The sequence below is a fragment of the Vipera berus genome (assembly GCF_964194415.1).
Source record: "Vipera berus genome assembly, chromosome: 4".
Lineage (NCBI taxonomy): Eukaryota > Metazoa > Chordata > Lepidosauria > Squamata > Viperidae > Vipera > Vipera berus.
The window spans coordinates 5,630,358-5,656,245 of NC_138206.1; the positions used below are offsets into that span (position 1 = coordinate 5,630,358).

At 44.9% G+C, this 25,888-nt stretch overlaps 1 protein-coding gene across 1 annotated transcript; it reads right to left on the reverse strand.

Moving 5' to 3' along the window:
- Window positions 1-5,592: 5,592 nt before the first annotated feature.
- On the reverse strand, window positions 5,593-19,982 carry NARS2 (asparaginyl-tRNA synthetase 2, mitochondrial). Its single transcript, XM_081327894.1, has 5 exons — window positions 19,914-19,982; window positions 17,302-17,439; window positions 15,666-15,763; window positions 8,939-8,965; window positions 5,593-5,943 (listed from the first exon to the last, which is right to left on the reverse strand). Exons 1-5 carry the CDS (start codon window positions 19,977-19,979, stop codon window positions 5,799-5,801), a joined length of 474 nt encoding a protein of 157 aa, XP_081184020.1. The 5' UTR covers window positions 19,980-19,982; the 3' UTR covers window positions 5,593-5,798.
- Between the last annotated feature and the right edge of the window lie 5,906 nt (window positions 19,983-25,888).

Sequence of the window (25,888 nt, forward strand, 5' to 3'; positions counted from 1 at the left end):
CTAGAACAGAGCTTTTCAACCTTTTCACCCATTGTACCACTTTTAGCATATGGCAACATCCGAGGACCACCGGTCGCCTAGCAAGGGGTCAAAAACTTGATGACCAAAAAAAAAAAAAAGGAAAAAAACTGATGAAGTGCAGGTAGTCCTCGACTTACAACAGTTCGCTTAGTGACTGTTCAAAGTTACAAAGGCACTGAAAAAAGTGCCCCCCAAGCCGCAGCTGAGCAAGACACCTGCCTGCCCACCCGGAGGCGCTCTTCCTCCTGTCCGAGGTTTTCATGGTTCTGAGCATTTCTGTTGAGGATTGGCAGCGGGGGTGGGGTGGGGGGGTGTTTGGTTTTTATTTCCCCCCACCGTCTGCTGGGTGGTTGCAGCAGGTTTTGGTCACTTCCTATGACCCTGGGACACTGTGACCGTCATAAATATGAATCAGTTGCCGAGCATCTGAATGTAAATCACAAGACCCTGGAGATGCTGCAACATTCCAGCTGATCGGCGCTTCTTCTTGCCTCAGAAGTGCCAGGATCAGTGCCGAACTCCGGCTGGATACTGGCGCTGATCCTGGCGCTTCCGCTGAGCCCTGACAGCCTTGCAGCTCCAGCCGTCTCTCGCTTGGGCTTGTGCGGTGCAACCACTAGTTCAGCTCATTCCCCTCCCCCGCTACCACTTTTCTAGGATGGTCGCGTACCACCTGCCAGGTGCCAATGTAGCACAGGTGGTACCCGTACCACTGGTTGAAAAGCCCTGGATTAGATGACCTACAAGGTCCCTTCCAAATCCGTTATTCTGTTATGATTGATAGTGAGAACAATTAATCAGTGGAACAACCTGCCTTCAGAAGTTGTGGGTGCTCCATCACTGGAGGCTTTCAAGAAAAGATTGGGCAGCCATTTGTCTGAAATGGTACAGGGTTTCCTGGCTGAGCAGGGGGCTGGACTGGAAGACCTTGCAAGGTCCCTTCCAACTCCGTTATTCTGTTAAAACACCGATCTCTTGCATTCCAGATTTGGCGAGCTAAAATTTCCAGAAGCCTCATCCAATAATGAGGTATGCTAGTAACTGTAATTCAGCAGTAACTGCCTGCTTCTGATTTACACCACATCTATTTTACTTTATTGTTGTTAAAAACAATCATCTGCACAACCATCACATTAATTTTAAAGGCCTTATAAAGAAGCTCTATATTATTGGGGGGGGGGGGCAAAAGTATTTAAGATTTGGGCTCTTTCTAGGTTTTCTAATTTTTTTGCCAACTCCCTCTTCTAGATCACACCTCATTTACTGTATGTCCTTGGACATAAATGCTGGAGATCCATATCACCAGAGCTACTTATAAACTGAGTTAAGACCCTAACCCTAAACTCCTTTAACAGCATGCAAATGCTATATTCATAGATCACACTATCCAGGGGTCTTCAAACATGGCCCTTTTATGACTCGTGGACTTCAACTCCCAGAATTCCTGAGCCAGCATGGGGGAACTATGCCCCCTTCAGAACTAGTGGACTTCAACTCCCAGAATTCCCGAGTCAGCATGGGGGAATTATGGCCCCTTCAGGACTCGTGGACTTCAACTCCCAGAATTCCTGAGCCAGCATGGGGGAACTATGGCCCCTTCAGGACTTGTGGACTTCAACCCCAGAATTCCTGAGCCAGCATGAGGGAACTATGGCCCCTTCAGGACTCGTGGACTTCAACTCCCAGAATTCCTGAGCCACCATGGGGGAACGATGGCCCCTTCAGGACTCGTGGACTTCAACTCCCAGAATTCCTGAGCCAGCATGACGGAACTATGGCCCCTTCATGACTCGTGGACTTCAACTCCCAGAATTCCTGAGCCAGCATGGGGGAACTATGGCCCCTTCAGGACTTGTGGACTTCAACTCCCAGAATTCCTCAGCCAGCATGGCTCAGCTTGGAAACCTTTCCCTTTCCCCTCAGCATGGCTGGCTCAGGAATTCTGGGAGTTGAAGTCCCTGAGTCATAAAAGAGCCAAGGTTGCCTACCCCTGCACTATACAGATAGACCTTGAGGTACAACAATCCATGTAGTGACTGTTTGAAGTTACAACGGCACTGAAAAAAGTGACTTAGCACTGTTTTTCATGCTTAACAACCGTTGCAGCATCCCCGCGGTCACGTGATCAAAATTCAGAGGCTTGGCAACTGGCATGTACTTATGACGGCCGCAGTGTCCCAGGGTCACGTGATAGCCTTTTGTGGCCTTCTGACAAGCAATGGGGAAGTCAGATTCACTTAACAACTGTGTTACTAACTTAACAACTGCAGTGATTCACTTAATAACCGGGTCAAGAAAGATCATAAAATGGGACAAAACTCTTTTAAAAGACTGTCTTGTTTAGCAGCAGAAATTTTGGGCTCAATTGTAGTCGTAAGTCGAGGACCACCTGTATGGCTGAACAGCTTGGATCGTACACCATGATCACACAATATGCTGGGTTCATACAACGTTCAGATTTAAAATTGAGTCTCCTTTGAGGGAAGCCCAACTTTGGGCGAACATGTCGTAATACAAAGAATTGCCACAGTTCTTCTCTTGGGTTCTTCTAACTTCCCAGCCTAGACTGTAGCTAGAGGATTTCCTGGTGGTCTCCTATCCCTATAGAACCAGTTCCAAGTTTTTTTTTTTTTTAGGCTTTTCAAGACCAGCCAAAGTCAGCTCGGTGCTGCCATCTGTTGGTCACAAACTGCAAAATAGGCTGTTCTTGGTGCTGTTATCTTGTTTACTGACTTCCCTCCTTCTTTTACAATTGACATACAGGTAGTCCTTGACTTATGACCGGCTGCTTAGCGACCCCTTGAATTTGGGAAAAGAGAGTTAGGACCCAGTTCTACCTCCTTGGTTGGGTGACCACACTTTGGCCACTTTTAGGGCTTTTCATGTAGCCCTCAACAAAACAAGAGTTCATTTAGTAACAGTTCAAAAGTTACAACATCCGTGAAAAAAGTGACTTAGGGCCATTTTTCACACTTACGACCTTAGCAGCGTCCCCATGGGTCACTTGATCAAAGTTCAGATGCTTGGCCACCGACTCATACTTATGACGGTTCCAGTGTCCCGGGGTCATGTGATCCCCTTTTGCGACCTTCTGGCAAGCAATGGGGGGGGGGGAAGGGGAGAAGCCAGTCTTGCTTAACAACCGTGTTACTAATTTAACAACGGCAGTGATTCACTTAACGACTGTGGCAAGAAAAGTCTAAAATGCGGCAAAACTCACTTAACGTCTCACTCAGCAACATAAATTTAGGGCTCAGTTGGGGTCGTAAGTTGAGGACTACCTGTACAGGTAGCTTTCTGTAATCCAATGCAACTTCCACAGCGAAACCAACTTCCTATCCACCAAGCCAAGGTCAAAATCTAAATTTCAGGTGGAGGCAAAATTACTCCCCTTAACCATCCTAGTTGCTCTTCTCTGCACTTTTTCCAAAGTCCCAACAACTTTTTTGTAATGTGGTGACCAAAATTGGATGCAGCATTACCAAGGCTTTATAAGGGTGCTTGTTGGTTCTAACGTGGGAACGTTGTTCAGTTGTATAACAGTTTCTTTTACTGCACTGTTCTGTGGAACAACTCTGAATGAAAACTGAGTTAAGTGTGATCAAGTACTTAATGAGTTCGGAAGCAGTGAGTAAGCCTCCTTCAAGGGCAGAAAATTCTCATTCTTGCATTCCCTTGACCCGAGCAATAATTATGTCAATAGCTTTTCCCACATAACAACAGCCCTGTGATGTGGGTTGGACTGCGTAGAGCAGACATGTCAAACCCGCGACGTCACGCGACGTATCGGGACTGTTTTGCCATTGCCAGCAATGGGGTGGGCGCGGCTTCCGCGTGACGTGTCCGGCCTGTGGGCCGGCAGTTTGACCCCTCTGGCGTAGAGTGACTGGCCCAAGATCACCCAACCGGCTTTCATGCCTAAGATGGGACTAGAACTCACAGTCACCTGGTGATTGGTTCAAAGTCATCCAACTGGCTTTCATGCCTAAGGCAGGACTAGAACTCACCCTCTCCTGATAATTGGCCCCAAATCACCCAGCTGGCTTTCATGCCTAAGATGGAACTAGAACTCAGTCGCCTGGTGATTGGCCCATAGTCATCCAGCTGACTTTCATGCCTAAGGCGGCACTAGAACGGACAGTCACCTGGTGATTGGCCCAAAGTCACCCAGCCGGCTTTCATGCCTCAGGCGGCACTAGAATTCACAGTCACCTGGTGCTTGGCCAAAAGTCACCCACCTGGCTTTCATGCATAAGGTGGGATTAGGACTCACGGTCTCAGGTCTACCAGTTTCTAGCATATATTTTCTTTCAAACTCACCAAATCAGAATATAATTTGAAATGTTAATTAGGGAAATCCCAGAGCTGAAGTGGAACGTTGAAAAGCAAAGCCAAATATAATATTGGAACAAGATGATGGGAAATCAGCTTTGTGGCTAAGAAAGCTATGCAGTCTTGTTTCTGAGGTCCCTAAGAATCAAATGCATCTTGAAGGAGCTTTTTAATCTTTTTATCTTGATAGAACTGAGACAAGAGTTCAGATGCTTTTACTATTTCAAAGCGGTGGCGCTTAACAATTTTGCAGCTGCTTTAATCTTCGCTTTATCCAGTCACAAACTACCGGTAATTAAAACTTCTTGCTTTCCCAGGCTCTGAGATCTGAGCTGTGCTGAAATTATCTTAGCTGGCAGATGAAGACCTAGGAAAGTTTGAATATATTCAATCCAGAGAGTCCTTGACTTAACAATCACAGGCCAGAGTTTTAGTTACTAAAGAGAGAAGCAACCTAGAACTAAGGAGAAACTTCCTGACAGTTAGAACAATTCACCAGTGGAACAACCTGCCTCCAGAAGTTGTGAACGCTCCAACACTGGAAGTTTTTAAGAAGAGACTGGACAGCCATTTGTCTGAAATGGTATAGGGTTTCCTGCCTGAGCAGGGGGGTTGGACTAGAAGACCTCCAAGGTCCCTTCCAACTTTATTATTATTATAAACAAAGCGGTTGTTAAAAAAAAGTCACGCCTGATTTTTACAACCTTTTTCTCACAGCGAATCATAGCGATTGTTAGCTGAATCACACGGCCGTTAAGCAAATCCAGCTTGTCAAAAGCTGGCTGGCAAGGTTGCAAATGGTGATCCCATGGTCCCGAGATGCTTCGAACATTGTAAATACATGCCAGTTGCCAAGCTCCTTGAATTGTGATCACATTGTGGTGGGGATGCTGCTATGGTCATAAGTGTGAGGACTTGTTTCTTTTCAGCGCCACTGTAGCTTCGAAGGACCACTAAAGCAACAGTCGTCACTTGAGGATGACCTGTATAACTGGACTACATCCAGGCAGGTGTCAGAAGGTTAAAAGGGCCCTGCGTTTTTTAAAAATGGATTTGAAGAAAATGGAATATATATACACACCAGGGGTCTTCAGACCTGGCCCTTTTATGACTTGTGGACTTCAACTCCCAGAATCCCTCAGCCAGCCCTGAGGGCTGACTCGGGAATTCTGGGAGTTGAAGTCCACAAGTCATAAAAGGGCCAAGTTTGAAGACCCCTGATATACACAAATACCTACTTCTGCAGACAGGGCAGCTTTCAAATCTGAGTTTTACCCTCCATTTAGTGGAAAACCGAGAAGGGGAAAAAGGAAAAATAGAAGAAAAAAAAGAGGCAGAAAAAAACGAAGTCTCTTATTTTTTTCTCTCTCTCTAAATGTTGCGTAGAGTCATTTATGCATGCCGTAAATTTACAACAGAAGGAAAACAGAAGTTGGGACAAAGAGTTATAAAACGCACGAGTGAGGAAATCGCGGGAACGGAATGACATCCTTAATATTCTGAACTCCCAGGATGCACTGCAGGTATCGCTCGAACCCCATTCCGAATCCTCCGTGGGGGGTTGATCCAAATTGGCGCAGTTCTACGTACCTGCGCAGCAAAGAAATGGGATAATTTAGCCTTGGATTTATTTCCCAATCAGTTTAATGGCTTATCTGCAATCAGAGCTTCCTGTTTACTATAGTGCAGCGGCAGCACCCGACATTTTTTAAAAACTCTCTTTTTTAAAAACAAAAAATAAGAGTTAACAAAATTTTAAACTCCAAAACAACAACAACAACCCCTAAGAAAAACTTGAAAGGAGACAAATTAAAAGAGGGGTCTTCAAACTTGGCCCGACAGCACGCTGGCTGAGGAATTCTAGGAGTTGAAGTCCACAAGTCATAAAAGGGCCAAGTTTGAAGACCCCTGAATTAAAAACACCAATTCAGGAAAAAAATAATAAAAATAAATCTGCAATACCTTATATTTTATCCTTAGCAATAGTCACTGATTTACTAATGAATACATTCCCCTAGTTCAGTGTTTCTCAACCTTGGCAACTTCATGATGGGTGGACTTCAGTTCCCAGAATTCCCCAGCCAGCAAGGGAATTCTGGGAGTTGTAGTCCACCCACCTTTAAGCTGCCATGCTTGAAAAACACTGCTCTATAAATATGATTGGTAAAGGTATTGCCATATACCACAAAACCTCTACCACAGTCATACGTATTGCTGTATCTTTGGATTCGTAGGAAATATTTGGCAAAACAGGTAGATCACCCATTTCCAACATCTTGATATCTGGAATTTCACATTTCCAATTTCTCAACGTGATTTTCTATTTATGTAAGATTTTTATCCAGCCTTTATTTATTTATTTCGATAAATAACTCAAGGAAGCGAACATATATAATATTCCTTCTTCCTATTTTTCTCACAACGACAGCCCTGTGAGGTGGGTTGGGCTGAGGGAGGGGGACTGACACAACGTCACCCATCTGGCTTTCAAAGCTAAGGTGGGACTAGAACTCACAGTCTCCTGGTAATTGGCCTCAAGTCACCCAGCCGGCTTTCAGGCCTGAGAAAGGACTAGAACTCACCATCTCCTGGTGATTGGCTCAAAGTCACACAGCCAGCTTTCATCGCTAAGGCGCAACTAGAATTTACCATCTCCTGGTGATTGGCCTCAAGTCACCCAGCCGGCTTTCATGGCTGAGGCAGGACTAGAACTCACTGTTTCCTGGTGATTGGCCCAAAGTCACCCAGTCGGCTTTCAGGGCAGAGAAAGGACTAGATCTCACTGTCTCCTGGTGACTGGCCTAAAGTCACCCAGCTGGCTTTCATGGCTGAGGCAGGACTAGAACTCACTGTCTCCTGGTGATTGGCCTCAAGTCACCCAGCCGGCTTTCATGGCTGAGGCAGGATTAGAACTCACTGTCTCCTGGTGATTGGCCTCAAGTCACCCAGCCGGCTTTCATGGCTGAGGCAGGACTAGAACTCACTGTCTCCTGGTGATTGGCCTCAAATCACCCAGCTGGCTTTCATGCCTAAGATGGGACTAGAACTCACTGTCTCCTAGTGATTGGCCTAAAGTCACCTAGCTGGCTTTCATGCCTAAGGCGGCACTAGAACTTATCATCTCCTAGTGTGATTGGCCCAAAGTCATCCAACTGGCTTTCACGTTTAAAGGGTGACTAGAACTCACTGTCTCCCAATTTCTAGGCCAGCACCCTAACCACTACTCCAAGGTGGATCTCTTAAGAAAAAAAGGGGGAAATAAATAGACAAATTATTGAAAACCACAGTCAGTTTACAGTGGTCTTTCTGTACCGTGGTCTTTCTAACCCTACAATTGTTTATCTGGGGTTTTGCTCCTTTGAGATAATTCTCTGCTTCTCGAAGATTTAAGAATCACCGGCAGAGGAGTATCTCAAGAGGCATTCAGTGTGGTTTTTGCCTTTGCAGATTTTTGTAAATTTGGAAAGAAAGGAGGAAATGATGTCATGGAGCAGAACTGGGGGAAAGAGAGAGAAATAAAGGATGGGGGGGTGGGGGGGGGAAAAGGGGAACTGTGACAAATGCAAAAATATCTTTATTTGGCGTTTGGAAGGATCTGTCGTTGTCTGACTTGTTTTTATGCCTCCAGTGGAAACTCGGAAGACATTTTCAAGTTTTACCTTCAAGAGGACTTGAAACGTTTTGCACTCAAAGCTTAACAAGTACAGATAGTCCCCGACTTACGACCACCCGAGCCCAAAATTTCCACTGCTAAGCGAGCCACTTGTTCAGTGAGTTTTACCCCCGTTTTGCGACCTTTTTTTGCCACAGTCCTTAAGTGAATCCCTGCAGTTGTTAAATTAGTAACACGGTCGTTAAGTGAATCTGGCTTCCCCATTGGCTTTGCTTGTCAGAAGGTTGCAAAAGGGGATCACGTGGCCCCGGGACACTGCGACCGTCATAAATAGGAACCAGTTGCCAAGCATCCGAATTTTGCCCATGTGGTTGTTAAGTGTGAAACATGGTCATAAGTCACTTTTTTCTAGTGCCGTTGTAAAGTCGAGGACTACCTCCAATGCGCTAAGGGCTACTTAATGACCCAGATTCAAAATTCCAACAACCAGCCCCTCTGACCCCAGGCTTATGGCAACAGGCCTACTTTTACAGTTGTTTGACCATAATTTATCTTTTCGCCGGAAATCAGCGTTTACTTCCATTTTCCAGCAAAAATTCCCTTTATAGGCAATGGATTTGCCTAACGACCACGGCGTTTGCTTTACAAGAGCCGCATTCACTGCTGCAAAAAATGTTGCAAAGTCATGTGGTGATCCATTTAATGGCTGGTATGACTAATTCCTGTCTAATTATGGTCATAAGTCCAAGGACTACATGGACTTGCTGGTCCCTTGGTTAATTAAAAAAAAAAATAGGGGGGGGGGCTTTCCTGTATCCCAACTGGTGGCACATTGTCACGTTTATTATAAAGGGCCATCACTAACATAATAAAGGTTGGTTTCTGGTTGAACTGAGATTTTATTTGCTTTTTCTCAGAAGATTTCCAAAGGCCAGGGGAAGACACGAATAATATCGAGGAAATATATCTTACCACTGATAGGTGTCTTCAAGCTTCAACCTGTAGAAACAACAAAATAATATTTTGTCAGCCAAAGGCCAGAACGCTAGGAAGTTGGCAAAAAGATTACATTTGCATGCGGCAAATCTGGACGATGGCATATAAATAATATTATAATGAAATTAATATCAGTGTTGACGTTTTGTAGCCTCTTAAAGATGTTCAAGGGACGCAGCGGCTCTGTGGGTTAGGACGCTGAGCTTGTCGATCAGAAGGTCAGCAGTTTGGCGGGTCGAATCCCGAGTGCCGCGTAACAGAGTGAGCGCCTGTTACTCGTCCCAGCTTCTGCCAACCTAGCAGTTCGAAAGCACGTAAAAATGCAAGTAGAAAAATAGGGACCACTCCGGTGGGAAGGTAACAGCGTTCCGTGTGCCTTTGGCATCTAGTCATGCCGGCCACATGACCACGGAGACGTCCTCGGACAAGCGCTGGCTCCTCGGCTTTGAAACGGAGATGAGCACCGGCCCCTAAAGTCGGAAATGAGTAGCACGCACGTGCGGGGGAACCTTTACCTTTAGTAAAGATGTTCAAGATGATTGCCGCTAGGGTTATCTCTAGCCAGGATGAAAAAATGGGCTTCCACAGTTTTAAGGTGCCACAGAATTTTGCTTCTGACACCGAAAGAGATGAAAAGCCCCCGCTTTTTGTGTGTGTTCAGACATTAAGCGAGTTTAAAAGAGCAAATTGACAGGCAAAGGTGATCGTTTTTGTCCGGCCTGCAAACTGTGAATTTTGCTCCCAGCAGACCTGATGACAAATTGGTGAGGGATAACAGGGAGGAATGTAATCACGAGTGTTTACAGTGTGTGTGAAGCTGACTCACAGCCGAGTCCAGGAACCTGTCTTTGAAAGGAATGATGGACACAGATCACAGAATCAAACGTGGAACCACCGTGGTAATTGGAAGGGTCTTCAAGGAGCGCAGAGGATACGTAAGAAAAAACCAATGAAACCATCTATCGTAGGGGTCCCCAACCCCTGGGCCGTGGCGTGGTCAGAACCGGGCCGCAAAAAGCGTTGGGCAAGTGTGCATGTACGCACAGTTCCACTCCTGCCAGCGTTGGGACACTTGTGTGTGCTCGCAGCTTTCTCCACTTGCACAAATAGTGCTTTGCCTGCACATACGGGCACCTGCCGCTCGCACAAAACCATATTCTCTCCCCTCCCCAATCGCCTTGCCAGGCCCTCAAGCTGGAAAAGTTGGGGACTGCTGATCTATCGCACCCACTGCCTTATCGAAATGCTTGCACAACGATCATGTACCATCGTCAGAGACTGCCTGGAGAAATCCCTTCAGTTTTCTTGGCAAGGTTTATCAGAAGTGGCTTGCCAATGCTTCCTTCTTAGGGTCAAGGGACAGTGACTGGCCCAAGGTCACCCAGTTGGTTTGGTGCCTAAAGCGGAACTAGAACTCACCGTCTCCTGATGATTGGCCCAAAGTCACCTGGTGGGCTTTCATGCCTAAGGTGGGACTACAACTCACCGTCTCCTGGTGATTGGCCCAAAGTCACCCAAATGGCTTGCGTGCCTAAGGCGGGGCTAGAATTCTCCATCGCCTGGTGATTGGTTTCAAAGTCACCCAACCGGCTTTGTTACCTAAGGCAGGATTAGAACTCACCATCTAGCCATGATTGGCCCAAAATCACCCAGCCAATTTCATGCCTAATGCGAGACTAAAATGCCGGTATACCAGTTTCTACCCTGAGGACTTATCCTTATTCTTAAAATAGAAAAATATAAATGAAATTCAGAATTTTGAAGATTTAATAATTGGGTAGTTGTAGAACTGGCTTGTAATAATTATAGGTCATGTACAAAGTTGAGCTTGTAACTATTAGTAATTTACAGGGAGTCCTCGACTTACAACAGTACATTTACTGACCGTCCAAAGTCACAACGGCGCTGAAAAAAGTGAGTTTTGACCATTTTTCACACTTACGACCACTGCTGCATCCACGGGGTCGCGTGATCCAAAATTCAGACGCTTGGCAACTGGCTCATACTTACCGACAGCTGCCGTATTCCCGGGATCGTGTGAATCACTTTTTGTGACCTTCTGACAAGCAGAAGTCAATGGGGAAGCCAGATTCACTTAACAACCGTGTCCCTAACTTAACAGTTGCAGTGATTCGCTTGGCCACCGTCGCGAGAAAGGTTGTAAAATGGGGCAAAATTCACTTAACAAGCGTCTCGCCTAACAACCAGAAATTTGGGGGCCCAACTGTGGTCGTATGTTGAGGATTGTTTGGTCCAGACTGTGGGGTTGTTAATTTAACTGGGTTTTAGATTTACTCTTGGGGCTTGAATTTAATTTAATTTGTTTTATTTGTTTTTAATTTTTCGTATTCATGGTTTTAACTGCCCTGTAAACCGCCCTGAGTCCTACGGGAATAGGGCGGTATACAAATCCAATAAAATAAAATAAATAAATAAATAAATTATCTGTTCTGTCTGGGAAAGAGTTGGAATCAGCACTTTTTTTCCCCTTTTCTCCTTTTTCCCCCCCTCCTTCCCCCCCCTCAATCTTTGTTCTCGTTACGTTTTTTTATGTTATCATAAGGCTCAACGAAACATGCGATTAAAATAAATAAATAAACAAATAAATAAAAGCAGGACGGCTGGCAAACGGGTTGATCGCGTGACTCTTAGCCGACCAGGTAAGATTATAGAGAATTGCAGAGATAAATTGGAGGGAGAGAAGACAAGAAATGTTAGCAGAACTATTAAAGAGATAATCGAGGAGAAAGTAAACAACAGCTCAGCTCCAAAGGGAAGGGGTGTGTGAGAAATAACCACACCTTCAATCTGGCTTTCTCAGAAGGACAGTATTTGATCAGCAGGAGAAGGCACAGCCTGCCAAATTGCTGGGGGAAATCCCCAAGCGCTTTGTGGAATTCTGCGCAATCCATTTGATGCTGGGCGTGGAGCCCTTTTTTTTTTTTTTGCAGAAGAATCGGGTGACCCACAGCTTGACAGAAAAGCAGAAAAACCACCCCAGGAGAAAACTAGCACGGCACAGCCACAAACATCAACTAGCAGTCAAGAGGTCACGATGACAAAACTCCTTTAATTTCACAACGTACGGGCAGACTCGATCACGGTTTCAACTGGGAAACCGTAGACATACGAAGAACGGCTGCGAGACTTGGGTTTGGCTAGTCTAAAGAAAAGGAGAAATAGGGGAGACACGATAGCAGCGTTCCAGTATCTCAGGGGCTACCACAAGGCAGAGGGCGGCAGGTTGTTCACCAAAGCACCAGAGGGAAGGACGAGAAACAATGGTTGGAAACTGATCGAAGGGAGAAGCAACCAGGAATTAAGGAGAAACTTCCTGACAGTGAGGACAATTAACCAGTGGAACAGCTTGCCACCAGAAATCATGGCCGCTCCATCATTGGAGATTTTTAAGAAGAGAGTGGACAGTCACTTGTCTGAAATGGTACTATAGGTTCTCTTGCATGAGCAGGGGGCTGGACTAGAAGACCTCCAAGTTCCGTTCCAGCTTCTATTCTATTCTATTCTATTCTATTCTATTCTATTCTATTCTATTCTATTCTATTCTATTCTATTCTATTCTATTCTATTCTATTCTATTCTATTCTATTCTAATTTTCTATATTTTATATTCTATATTCTGTATTCTATTCTATTCTATTCTATTCTATTCTATTCTATTCTATTCTATTCTATTCTATTCTATTCTATTCTATTCTATTCTATTCTATTCTATTCTATTAAACCTATTACCGGTCTACCATAGAGAGCGTCCTCTCGTATGGTATTGTGGTTTGGTATGCTGGTCTGACAGCCGCGGACAGGAAAGTATTACAGAGGGTAGTGAGCACAGCACAAGACATTGTGGGCTGTTCCCTGACACCACCGGATGACATCGCCAGGGCTCGCTGCCTTGGAAGAGTGAGGAAGATTCTCAGGGATGACTCACACCCTGGACGGTATCTCTTTACTCTACTACCATCCGGTAGGAGATATAGGAATATAGCCAGCCGTAACAACAGGCTGAAAAATAGCTTTTATCCGTGGGCTGTTAGGCTTTTAAATGGGACATAATCTTATGCAGAATTGACTTGGGAGGCCGGTGTGTGGTGTAGTTGGTTCACATAGTGTGGTGGGATGGAGGGTTTGTTGTCACTGTGTTGGGGGGAGAGAGCACGGGGGGAGGCTCAGCTAATCTCAATGTACACATGTTGTACTTTGACAATAAAGGTTTATTATTTATAATTCCCCCAAATGCTAGAAAAAGCATAGAAGCTTGTCAGACAAATGAGCCATCAACAGACACACAGAGATAAAGCACATTTACACACCATTCAAAAGAAACGATGAAAAAAACGAAGAAGGAAACAAAAAGACGATCACGTATCACCTCCGGCAGCCTATACCCAGATAAGCATGGATTAAGACAAGACAAACAACCAAGCAGAAAAGAGAATCCCAACCATGGAGAAAAACTACTCCCCACCAACACAGCGCTACAAGCTGATCTATGAAAACAGGGATATTACGTAGCTGGATAGTGAAATGTCTGCAAATATCTCGCAAAAGAATCCGTGACCCGTAGTTTTGACACGAAAGGAAAGATGAAAAACCCTCCCAAGAGGACGGCAAGGCAAATCAGAATCTGCAGTTCCAAAAAGAAGCATTGGAATATCTTGTTTCTCCTAATACTCGCAGGTGGGGGTCTCAAAACTACATGCCCTTCCCTAATCCAAATTTAGAAATGCACAAAAACAGGAGTCTGAACATCGCCTTTGAAAAAGAGACTCAAAGAACATCTGAACTGAAGACACCACACACGGAGTCCTTGACTAATGACTATCACTGAGCCATAAATTTCTGTGGTTAAGTGACACATAGGATAAGGGGGTTTTGCCCCATTTTGTGATCTTCCTTAATAATAGTAGTAATAAAGTTGGAAGGGACCTTGGAGGTCATCTAGTCCAACCCCCTGCTCAGGCAGAAACCCTATACCATTTCAGACAAATGGCTGTCCAGTCTCTTCTTAAAAATTTCCAGTCTTGGAGCATTCACAACTTCTGGAGGCAGGTTGTTCCACTGATTAACTGTTCCAACTGTCAGAAAATTTCTCCTCAGTTCTAGGTTGCTTCTCTCCTTGATTAGTTTCCATCTGTTGCTTCTTATCCTGCCTTCAGGCGCTTTGGAGAATAGCTTGACTCCCTCTTCTTTGGGGCAGCCCCTGAGATACTGGAAGACTGCTGTCCTGTCCCCCCTCGTCCTTCTCTTCATTAGACTAGACCAGGGGTAGGCAACCTCGGCTCTTTTATGACTCATGGACTTCAACTCCCAGAATTCCTGAGCCAGCCAAGCTGGCTCAGGAAATCTGGGAGTTGAAGTCCTTGAGTCATAAAAGAGCTGAGGTTGCCTACCCCTGGACTAGACATACCCAATTCCAGCAGCCGTTCCTTATATGTTTTAGCCTCCAGCCCCCTAATCATCTTTTTTGCTCTTCTCTGCCCTCTTTCTAGACTCTCAGCATCTTTTTTACATCGTGGTGACCAAAACGTGATGCAGCATTCCAAGTGTGGCCTTACCAAGGCCTTGCCTTGTAAAGTAGTATTAACACTTCACGTGATCTTGATTCTATCCCTCTGTTAATGCAGCCTAGCACTGCGTTGGCTTTTTTGGCAGCTGCCGCACACGGCTGGCTCCTATCTAAGGGATTGTCCACTAGGACTCCAAGATCCCTCTCACGGTTGCTACTATTGAACAAGGTACGCCCTATACCAAGGGTGTCAAACTCAATTTCATTGAGGGCCGCATCAGCATTGCGGTTGCCCTCAAGGGGCCGGGTGGGTATGGCCTGGGTGGGCATGGCCTACTGGGTGGGCGTGGCTAGAGTGCGTATGGCCTACTGGGTGGACATGGCCAGCTCTACATCGTTCGCATCAAGGGTGCCTATGGGGGCCTGGGCAGGAGTGGGACAGATCTGGGGGTCTCTGGCAGAAGGAGGGTCTCTGGGCCAGGGCCAAGGCAGTGGGGGCCGTTCCCTCACTGTTTCCAGGATGGCTTTGTGGGCCATATGAAACCACTTCGTTGGCCGGATCCGGCCCCCGGGCCTTGTGTTTGACATGTCTGCCCTATACTATACCTGTGCATTTGGCTTTTCTTGCTTAAATGTAGAGCCCTTACTTTTTTCACCACTGAATTTCATTTCGTTAGATAGCGCCCAGTGTTCGAGTCTGTCCAGAGTTGTTAAGTGAATCACTGCAATTGTTAAGTTAGTAACCCAGTTGTTCAGTGAATCTGACTTTGTTTCTCCAAGGGTCACAAAAGGGGATCCTATGACAGTGGGACACAGCAACGATCATAAAAATGAACAAGTTGCCAAGCATCTGAATTGTGACCAGGTGACCATGGGGATGCCGCAAGAGTCCCTAGATGTGAAAAAACGGTTCTAAGTCACATTTTTCAATACGGCTGTAACTTTGAACCATCGCTAAATGAACTGATGCAAGTCGAGGACTTCCTGCATTGTAATCGCCCAGAGTAGATGGGATCCTTAGCAAACAGATTCCCCAGAAGTCCTCTCCTGCCTGAGCCCGCTACCTCTTCTTTCTCCTATACATTTTTGACGTCTTTCAGAAAAGTCTTCGATTACTTATTAAGTGGTTCCCAGCCTCTTCCCCAACAGCCAGGCAGAATAACCCCACCCTCCCGCTACCTTTGTAAGCGAGATTGCAGAAAATCCAGGCGATCTTCTCTCAAACTCCCACCGAAAAGTTCTCCAACATCTGGGACCAGTAGATCCACCGCTGCTACCTTGTAGGGAACAGAAGGTGACAAGTATCTCTGAAATCTCTCTCTGTGCGAAAGTAAACCACCACCAGGCCTACAGCTAGTCTCCAGAGGCATTCCTGAATGGCTAAAGGCAAAGGTAAAAGGTTCTCCGGCTTGAACAGGGGGCTGGACTAGAAGACCTCCAAGGTCCCTTACAGCTCTATCCCATCCTATCCTATCCTTATTTCCATTTCCATTCCACTCTACTCTATTCTATCCACAAGTCATACAAGGAGCCGTAGTTCCCCCATGCTGGCTGAGGAATTCTGGGAGTTGAAGTCCACAAGTCATGAAGGGGCCATAGTTCCCCCATGCTGGCTGAGGAATTCTGGGAGTTGAAGTCCACAACTCATGAAGGGGCCTTAGTTCCCCCGTGCTGGCTGAGGAATTCTGGGAGTTGAAGTCCCCAAGTCATGAAGGGGCCATAGTTCCCCCATGCTGGCTGAGGAATTCTGGGAGTTGAAGTCCACAAGTCATGCAAGGGGCCATAGTTCCCCCATGCTGGCTCAGGAATTCTGGGAGTTGAAGTCCACAAGTCCTGAAGGGGCCATAGTTCCCCCATGCTGGCTCAGGAATTCTGGGAGTTGAAGTCCACGAGTCATGAAGGGGCCATAGTTCCCCCATGCTGGCTCAGGAATTCTGGGAGTTGAAGTCCACAAGTCATGAAGGGGCCAAGGTTTCCCCCATGCTGGCTGAGGAATTCTGGGAGTTGAAGTCCACAAGTCATGAAGGGGCCAAGGTTTCCCCCATGCTGGCTCAGGAATTCTGGGAGTTGAAGTCCACAAGTCATGAAGGGGCCATAGTTCCCCCATGCTGGCTCAGGAATTCTGGGAGTTGAAGTCCACAAGTCATGAAGGGGCCAAGGTTTCCCCCATGCTGGCTCAGGAATTCTGGGAGTTGAAGTCCACAAGTCATGAAGGGGCCATAGTTCCCCCATGCTGGCTCAGGAATTCTGGGAGTTGAAGTCCACAAGTCATGAAGGGGCCAAGGTTTCCCCCATGCTGGCTCAGGAATTCTGGGAGTTGAAGTCCACAAGTCATGAAGGGGCCAAGGTTTCCCCCATGCTGGCTCAGGAATTCTGGGAGTTGAAGTCCACAAGTCATGAAGGGGCCATAGTTCCCCCATGCTGGCTCAGGAATTCTGGGAGTTGAAGTCCACAAGTCATGAAGGGGCCAAGGTTTCCCCCATGCTGGCTCAGGAATTCTGGGAGTTGAAGTCCACAAGTCATGAAGGGGCCATAGTTCCCCCATGCTGGCTCAGGAATTCTGGGAGTTGAAGTTCACGAATCATAAAAGAGCCAAGGTTTCCTACCCCTGGTCTACCGGGTAAGGCCGACACCCTTACTGTCAATCACCTTTTTCTCTTTCCTTCCATCTAACCTAGCATTAAGCAGCCCCATTAAGCAGAAACCAATTTCATCCTAGAAGAGAATTTATTTCAGTCCGAAAAGCTTGAGAGAGCAAAGCGAGAAACCAAAAGAGCGTGTCTGCCTTGATCGAAGCATTTTAATTAGTTCTTACAGTCCTACGAGGTCCATCTTCGTTGTCTCGCATGTAGAACGGCTTAAGATCATAGGGATAGTTGTACACAAAAACGGGAATGTCACCACAGTGTCGCACCAGGTACTTCTCGTGTTCGCTCTGGAGATCCTGCCCCCACTAAGGAAAGAGGTTTTTTTTTTTAAAAAAAAAGCAGGTTGTAAAATGAACAAGCCATAACAATCTCAAGTCGCTTTAGGTTTGCAAGCTACTTGAAAGCATGGTGAAGCTGGCTGAGGAATTCTGGGAGTTGAAGTCCACACAGTGTAAAATTGCTAAGATTGAGCAACATTGCTCTAAATAGACAGAACAGAGTTGGAAGGGACCTCGAGAGGTACTCTAGTCTGATCCCCCTGCTCAGGCAAGTGATCCTATACCACTTCAGACAAATGGTTGTCCAATCTCTTCTTAAAAACCTCCAATGTTGGAGCACCCACAACTTCTGGAGGCAGGTCGTTCCACTGGTTAATTGTTCTCACTGTCAGGAAATTTCTCCTTAGTTCTAGGTTTGATCTTTCCTTGATTCGTTTCCATCCACTGCTTCTTATTCTGTCTTCAGGTGTTTGGGGGAATAGGTTGACCCTCCCTCTTCTTTGTGGCAGCACCCTCAAATATTGGAAGACTGCTATCATGTCCCCCCTCGTCCTTCTCTTCATTAAACTAGACATACCCAATTCCACCAACTGTTCCTTATATGTTTTAGCCTCAAGACCTCTAATCATTTTTGTTGCTCTTCTCTACATTCTTTCTAGAGTCTCGACATCTTTTTTACATCGTGGTGACCAAAACTGGATGCAGGATTCCAAGTGTGGCCTGACCCAATGCCTTGTAAAGTGATATCAACACTTCCTGTGATCTTGATTCTATCCCTCTGTTAATGCAGCCTAGCACTGTGTTGGCTTTTTTGACCAATCTACTATGAAACAGCCTCTGTGTTTATTTTTTGGAAAGTGTTGAAGAGGCAGTTGTTTCCCTGATTTTAGGAGTCTATCTTTTTAATGTTCATTGTTACTGTTGAACTTGCGGTTTTACATTCGTTTACTGCTTTAATGGTGTTTACTTCTACAGTTTTGGCTTATCACGGATGTTTCAAATTTGTTCTGCCATATACTGCGTAAGATGTGGAATGTTGTTTTATTTTGCTCCAGCAGGGTAGAAATGTTTAAATAAATAAATATGGTTGTGTAATTACAATGATAGTAAAATGGGAAGCAACACAGAAAAATACAGAAGAGGTCCAATTCAGAAGGAGAACATCACCAAAGGAATGCACAGCCTTGTAAAATTTGAATATTAGGGTGAAAGTGCATGTAAATGTTCCAATATCTCAGGGGTTGCCTCAAAGAAGAGGGAGTCAAGCTACTCTCCAAAGCACCTGAAGGCAGGAGAAGAAGCAATAGATGGAAAATAATCAAAGAGAGAAGCAACCTAGAAATAAGGAGAAATTTCCCGACAGCGAGAACAATTAACCAGTGGGACAGCCTGCCTCCAGAAGTTGTGGGTATTCCAACACTCAAGGTTTTTAAGAAGAGACTGGACAACCATTTGTCTCAAATAGTATAAGGTTTCCTGCCTGAGCAGGGGGTTGGACTAGATGACCTCCAAGGTCCCTTCTAACTCTGTTGTCCTGTCCTGTCCTGTCCTGTCCTGTCCTGTCCTATCCTATCCTATCCTATCCTATCCTATCCTATCCTATCCTATCCTATCCTATCCTATCCTATCTGGGGACTCTAATGCACCATAGTGAAAGTTGGATCTGATCATTGTGATGCGGTATAATCTACATAAATGGGTCAGCAATGCTACAACGACCGTTGTAGTATCCTCGTGCTCACGTGATCAGAATTCAGACGCTTGGCAACTGACTCATATTTACGACGGTTGCAGTGTGTCCCGGGGTCACGCGATTCTCTTTTGTGACCTTCGGACAAGCAAAATCAACGGGGGAAGCCAGATTCAACTTAACCACCAGGCTCTAGCAATTTAACAAACTGCAGTGATTCACTTCACCAACGTGGCAAGAAGAGTCATAAAACGGGGGGGGGGAGAGAACTCACTTAACAAATGTCACATGATCAAGAGCCTTGGTGGAGCAGTGGGCTAATGCCTCCTTAAGTAACACCAGCTGCCTGCAATTAGTGCAGGTTCGCATCCCACCAGGCTCAAGGTTGACTCAGCCTTCCATCCTTCCGAGGTAGGTAAAATGAGGACCCAGATTGTTGGGGGCAATAAGCTGACTTTGTAATAATGCCGCTTGGGGGGGGGCGAAAGCCCTAATAAGCAGGCATATACATAGAATGAAGGCTATTGCTAAGCACATTGGTTTGTGCTTAAATTGTAAGCCACCCTGAGTCTTCGGAGAAGGGCGGGATATAAATGGGATTAAAAAAAATGTCTCACTTAGCAACATTAAATTTGGGGCTCGATGGTGGCCTCCTAAAGGTGAGGACTACCTGTACAAATTTTCGTTACTCTTGAGAAGCAACTCTAGAAAGTCTCTAGAAGTTTTCTATCAACCTTCTAAATAATTGAGTTTTACCCAACCTCCACCCCCCCCACCCCCGCAGCAATAAAAAACTCCCCAAAATACTCACGGCTGGTTTGTAAGTGAATTCTTGGTAAGACCTCCCCAAAATTTCAATGGCTTCAGTATAAGACATTCTTTAAAAAAACAACAAAACAAAAACGTAAGTATAAGGAATTATTTGCTGGAAGCTACATGTGCACAGAAGTGGCCAAAATTGTGGAAACCCTTTTGGGAAAAAATGTATTTTTGAGGTTCAGCGGCTAGTAACACCGCTTTTTTTTTTTGGAGTAGTACCATAAAATCATATGTATCGATGGAAAGATAATGTAATCAAGCATGCAATGAAGTTTCTTCAATTATCTGTACTGGTATTCTATGAAAAGTTACAGCCAAATAAGCAGAAAAAGGAAGCACAACTTGCTCGGGTTGGTGTCAGGTAGCTTTCCTTCATCTGGTGGTAGCCAATGAGCACGAGTGTTTAGAGACCCAATCGGGTGTCACCTTGTTTTGGCGATGAGCCAATCAGATCTCAGTAGGATCCGGTTATGGATGTCATGTATTGAAGCCGAGAGGAGGACATTTGTCAGTTGTGTTGTGTGATGGCTATCGAGTTGGTTGGGTTTTTTTTGTGTGTTCTTTCATTTGGTGAGCTTGTAAAACGTAATAAAAGTAAAGTCATGGTGCAAAGAATTGACCGGTCGCCCAGAAAGCGATGCAAAACAGTATTATTAAGTGAACAAGGCTACGGTCAGGGGTTTTTTTTGTCATAGAACGCTCAGAATGGAGTTCCGGCACCTTTTTTGGGATGGAACCTTGTAGTGTAGGCAAGGCGGGTTGTATGACATGTGTGAGTTCCAGCACCTTTTTTTTTTTTACAAAAAAAGCACTGGCTACGGTTATAAAGAAATTAGAAGAAAAACCAAGAGTTAAATTCAAGATTTTACAAGATGCCAGGGAAAGAGGGGGACTCAAGGCGCCGAACTTGAAATTGTACTATGATGCGGTTGCCTTGACCTGGGTTAGTGATTGGCTTAATCTAACTAACAAGAGAATACTTCATCTTGAGGGATGGGATTTGGTATATGGATGGCATGCATACTTGCTTTATGATAAGAAGGTAGACAGGGCTTTTAAATCTCATATTCTTAGAAGTGCTTTATTGCGTGTCTGGAAAAAGTATTATTATAAGTTAAATTATAAAATACCGATTTGGGGAATTCCTGGACACGCGATAGAGGGCGTATCTATGGGAGTGAGTATGGATATGGTTTCTTATAAGGAACTACTTAGATTGCAAGGGAATGATTGGCAACTTAAACCAGTAGAGGAGTTAAGACAAGAAAACATAAGTTACTCTTGGTTTCAATATACCCAATTGAAAGCTAGGTGGAAGTCAGATCAAAAGGTTGGCATCACAACTACAGATCAAAATTTAGTAAAGCAAATTAGAGATTCAAATTGTGCACATATAAAGAGGATATATAATGCTTTAATTGAATTGGATTCGGAAACGGAACTGGTTAAAGACTGCATGATAAAGTGGGCACAAAATATTCAGGAACCAATTTCATTGGACACCTGGGAGATAATTTGGGTCAGAAATGTTAAATTTACCCAGGCTCAAAATTTAAGAGAAATTTTTTATAAAATGTTTTATAGATGGCATCTGGATCCCAAGAAGCTGTCCAACATGTATCCTAATCTACAGTCTAAATGTTGGAGGTGTGGTAGTTTAGAAGCTACTTATTTTCACATGTGGTGGACTTGTAGAAATATAAAAGCTTTTTGGATTAAAATTTGGTGGAACATTCAAAAGATTTTTAAGAGAAAGATAAAGTTTTCCCCGCAATTGTTTTTATTGGGCATTGTTGTAGATTGTGATGTTAAAGAAACTAACTTGATGTTGAACATGATAACAGCAGCACGGTTACTGGTGGGACAATATTGGAAGAAGGATAGTTTGCCCACTGTAGAAGAATGGGTGTTTAAAGTTTCGAATCTTGCAGAAATGTCTAAGAGTTCTGCTTATCTAAAGGATCATTCACAGGAAAGATATATTTCAGTTTGGAGGAGATGGATAAATTATATTCAAAACAAATATGGGACTAAAAAGTATCATTTAGCTTATGAGTAGATTTTAGTGGGATATTGTTATTGGTACGTTGTTTGTAGTTATGTTAAAAGAGAGTTAAAGCGCATTATGAATTTGGTTAATTGTATATTATGCATAATTTTTATTTAGAATATGATTATTGTAACTATAATCCTGTATTTAGCTCTGGGAAGTGGGGGGGGGGAAGTGGGTGGGTTTGGGGTGGGAGGGATTTGGGGATATATTGTAAAATTTTGTTTTTGTAAAACTCTTTAATAAAAAAAAAAAGAAATTAGAAGAAAAATGGGTGGAAACTTTAACCAAAGGGGGCATTCCTACTGTACACTTTTTCCAAAAGGTTTCCACAGTTTTGGCCACTACGGTACGTTTTAAAGGTTTATCATGCATCTCAACAAAGTTATTGGTGCGGGAGACAAGCAGACAGAGCTGGGAGGTGGAGTCAAGACCGTCATTAGCTTAGGGTCCTTAAAAGGTAAAGGTTCCCCCGCATGTGCGTGCTTGTCATTTCCAACTCTAGGGGCCGGTGCTCATCTCCGTTTCAAAGCTGAAGAGCCAGCACTTGTCCAAGGACGTCTCCGTGGTCATGTGGCTGGCATGACTAGACGCCAAAGGCGCACGGAACGCTGTTACCTTCCCACCGGAGTGGTCCCTATTTTTCTACTTGCATTTTTACGTTCTTTCGAACTGCTAGGTTGGCAGAAGCTGGGACGAGTAACAGGCGCTCACTCTGTTACGCGGCACTCGGGATTTGACCCGCCAAACTGCTGACCTTCTGATCAACAAGCTCAGCGTCCTAACCCACTGAGCCACCGCATCCCTTGTAGGTCCTTACGTTCCCACAAAGGATCGAAGTCAGTGGGCCTCAAAACATTTGGGCACCAGGGACCGATTCCGTGGAGCCATGGTTTACCGCGGACTGGAGGGGGCGTGATTTCGCATGCTGCCTGCATCCTGTGGATGGGACTTTGCTTGTTTACGTGGACCGGTTTTCAGCATGCTGTGGACCATTGCTGGTCCACGGGCCGTGGCTTGGGGACCCCTGATCTAAGTCCAACCCGTCTTGAATCCTGTTGAGCCTTGTCAGGCACCAGTTTAGTACTGAATTTTAATTAACTCGATTCTACAGATCTTCTGAACTGCAACTTAACATTTTGATCTGGATTCTTTGCATTGGATAATTGCTAAACTATTCTACAGAGAGAGAGAGAGAGAGAGAGCCCATTTTGATGCCGACATGCATCCTCTTCTAGCACTGGCGATGTTACCTAGGTGCATACGGGTAGCCCTTGACTTACGACCACAACTGAGCCCTAAATTTTTGCTACAAAGCGAGACGTCGGTTCAGCGGCTTTTGCCCCATTTTACTAAGCTGTTTAAGTTGTGAGTCGCTGCAGTTCTCAAGTTGGTAACACGGCGGTTAAGCGAATCTGGCTTCCCTCGTTGACTTTGCTTGGCAGACGGTCGCAAAAGGGGATCACGTGAGCTCGCCCGGGATGCTGCAACTGTCGTTATTTGAGTCAGTTGCCGAGCCTCTGAATTTTGATCACGTGACCCTTGGGGAGGCTGCAATGGTAATAAGTGTGAAAAGTGCTCCTATAAAGTGGACAGTTCACTTAGCGACCGTTCAAAGTTACAACGGCACTGAAAACAGTGACTCATTACCCTCTTTTGTGGTGCGTGCCTGTTTGTTGCAGCAGTTTTGTATCCTGCTGGGATATTTAAATATGAGTGCTGCCTGGGGAATTCTGGGTGTTGCCTCCAGAAGCTGTGAATGCTCCAACACGGGAAGTTTTCAAGAGACTGGACAGCCACTTGTCTGAAATGGTATAGGGTTTCCTGCCTGAGCAGGGGGTTGGACTAGATGACCTCCAAGGTCCCTTCCAACTTTATTATTATTATAAAACTTTTATTCATAAAACATGAAACTCAGTCAACTGAACACTCAAATTGACTGGCACTAATGGTTGACACGGGTTGCTGCCAGCGTCCTAGGTATCAACCAGGTATCTCCTTAAAATGTAAGATGTTCCGAGTAGCACAGTTTTTTGTAGCTTTGCTGGAGTAATTGCAGGAAGTTGCAATTTCTTGATGTGTTTTGTAAAGTTTTTGGACATAGTTCCCAGTGCCCCGATGACAATGGGTATCACTGTTACACGTTTCATCCATTATCGCGCAGTTTCGATGGCCAGGTTGCGGTATTTTGTAATTTTTTCCAGTTCTTTTTCTTCGATTCTGGCATCTCCTGGTACAGCGATATCAATCAGCTGTACGCTTCGGTTCTCTACAACTGTGATATCTGGCGTGATGTGTTCCAAATGGCTATGTGTTTGTATTCGGAAGTCCCACAAGATCTTCACCCTCTCATTCTCGACAACTTTTTCCACCTTATGTTCCCACGGCTTTTCGGACAAAGGCAAGTCGTATTTTTTACACAATGCCCAGTGGATTAGTTTAGCAACTCGGTCATGTCTAGCTTTGTAATCAGTTTGCGCGATTTTGCTGCACTCACATATTAAATGTGAAACAGTTTCAAGCTTTGTTGTTGCAAAGTCGGCAATTTGGATTGTCAGTAGATTTTTGTATCTTCGCTTTCATGGCATTAGTTTGTAGTGCTTGTTCTTGAGCAGCCAGTATTAAGCCTTCCATTTCTTTCTTGACGGTTTCCATCTTAAGCCATGCCCATGTCAAGTTGTTATCACATTTTCCTTCAATGTTTTTCAAATATTGTCCATGCAAAGCTTTGGTTTTCCATCTATTTAATCTATCATCCAGCCGTTTTTCCTTATATTCTGCCTTTGTTTTTGTTATTTTGATAATGCTCTGTTTTCACAGCCTGCTGCAATTTTTCTGTACTTTGATTCACATAGTCATTCAAACTTCGTTTTTCTTCATCTACAGTTTGGTGGAGTTGCAGTAGCCCTCTGCCCCCTATTCTTCTTGGCAGGTGTTGTTGTTAGTTGCGAAGTCGTGTCCGACCCATCACGACCCTATGGACAACATTCCTCCAGGCCTTCCTGTCCTCTACCATCTTCTGGAGTCCATTTAAGCTCACGCCTACTGCTTCAGTGACTCCATCCAGCCACCTCATTCTCTGTCGTCCCCTTCTTCTATTGCCCTCAATCTTTCCCAGCATGAGGCTCTTCTCCAGTGAGTCCTTCCTTCTCATTAGGTGGCCAAAGTACTTGAGTTTTAGCTTCAGGATCTGGCCTTCTAAAGAGCAGTCAGGGTTGATCTCCTCTAGGACTGACCGGTTTGATCGCCTTGCAGTCCAAGGGACTCACAGGAGTCTTCTCCAGCACCAGAGTTCCAAGGCCTCAATTCTTTTGCGCTCAGCCTTTCTTATGGCAGGTACATTATTATTATTGTTGTTGTTGTTATTGTTATTATTATTATTATTAAGTCCACATGTCTTAAAGTGGCCCCATTTGAGAAATACTACTTTAGCCCCTTCCACATACAGGTAGTCCTCAACTTATGACCCACAATTGAGCACATTTTGTGTCGCTAAGCGAGACAGTTATTGAGATTGGTCCCATTTTGTGACCGTTTTCGCCAGTTAAGTGAATCACTGCAGCTGTTAGTAAGACGGTTGTTAAGTGAATCTGGTTTGCCCACGGAAAGTCACAAAAGGCGAAATCACATGACCTCAAGACACGGCAGCCGTCATAAATACGAATCAGTGGCCAAGCCTCTGAATTTGATCATGTGACCCTGGAGATGCTGCAATGGTCGTAAGTGTGAAAAACGGCCATAAGTCACTTTTTACAGGGCCATTGTAACTTTGAGCGGTCACTAAATGAACTGTTGTTAAATCGAGAACTACCTGTAATGAAATGTCTTCAAGCAAACAACCAAGCTGAGAGAACATAAAGGACTCCACAAAGATCAATGTCATAGCATGGAACAAAGCTTCACTTAAATGCTAATTT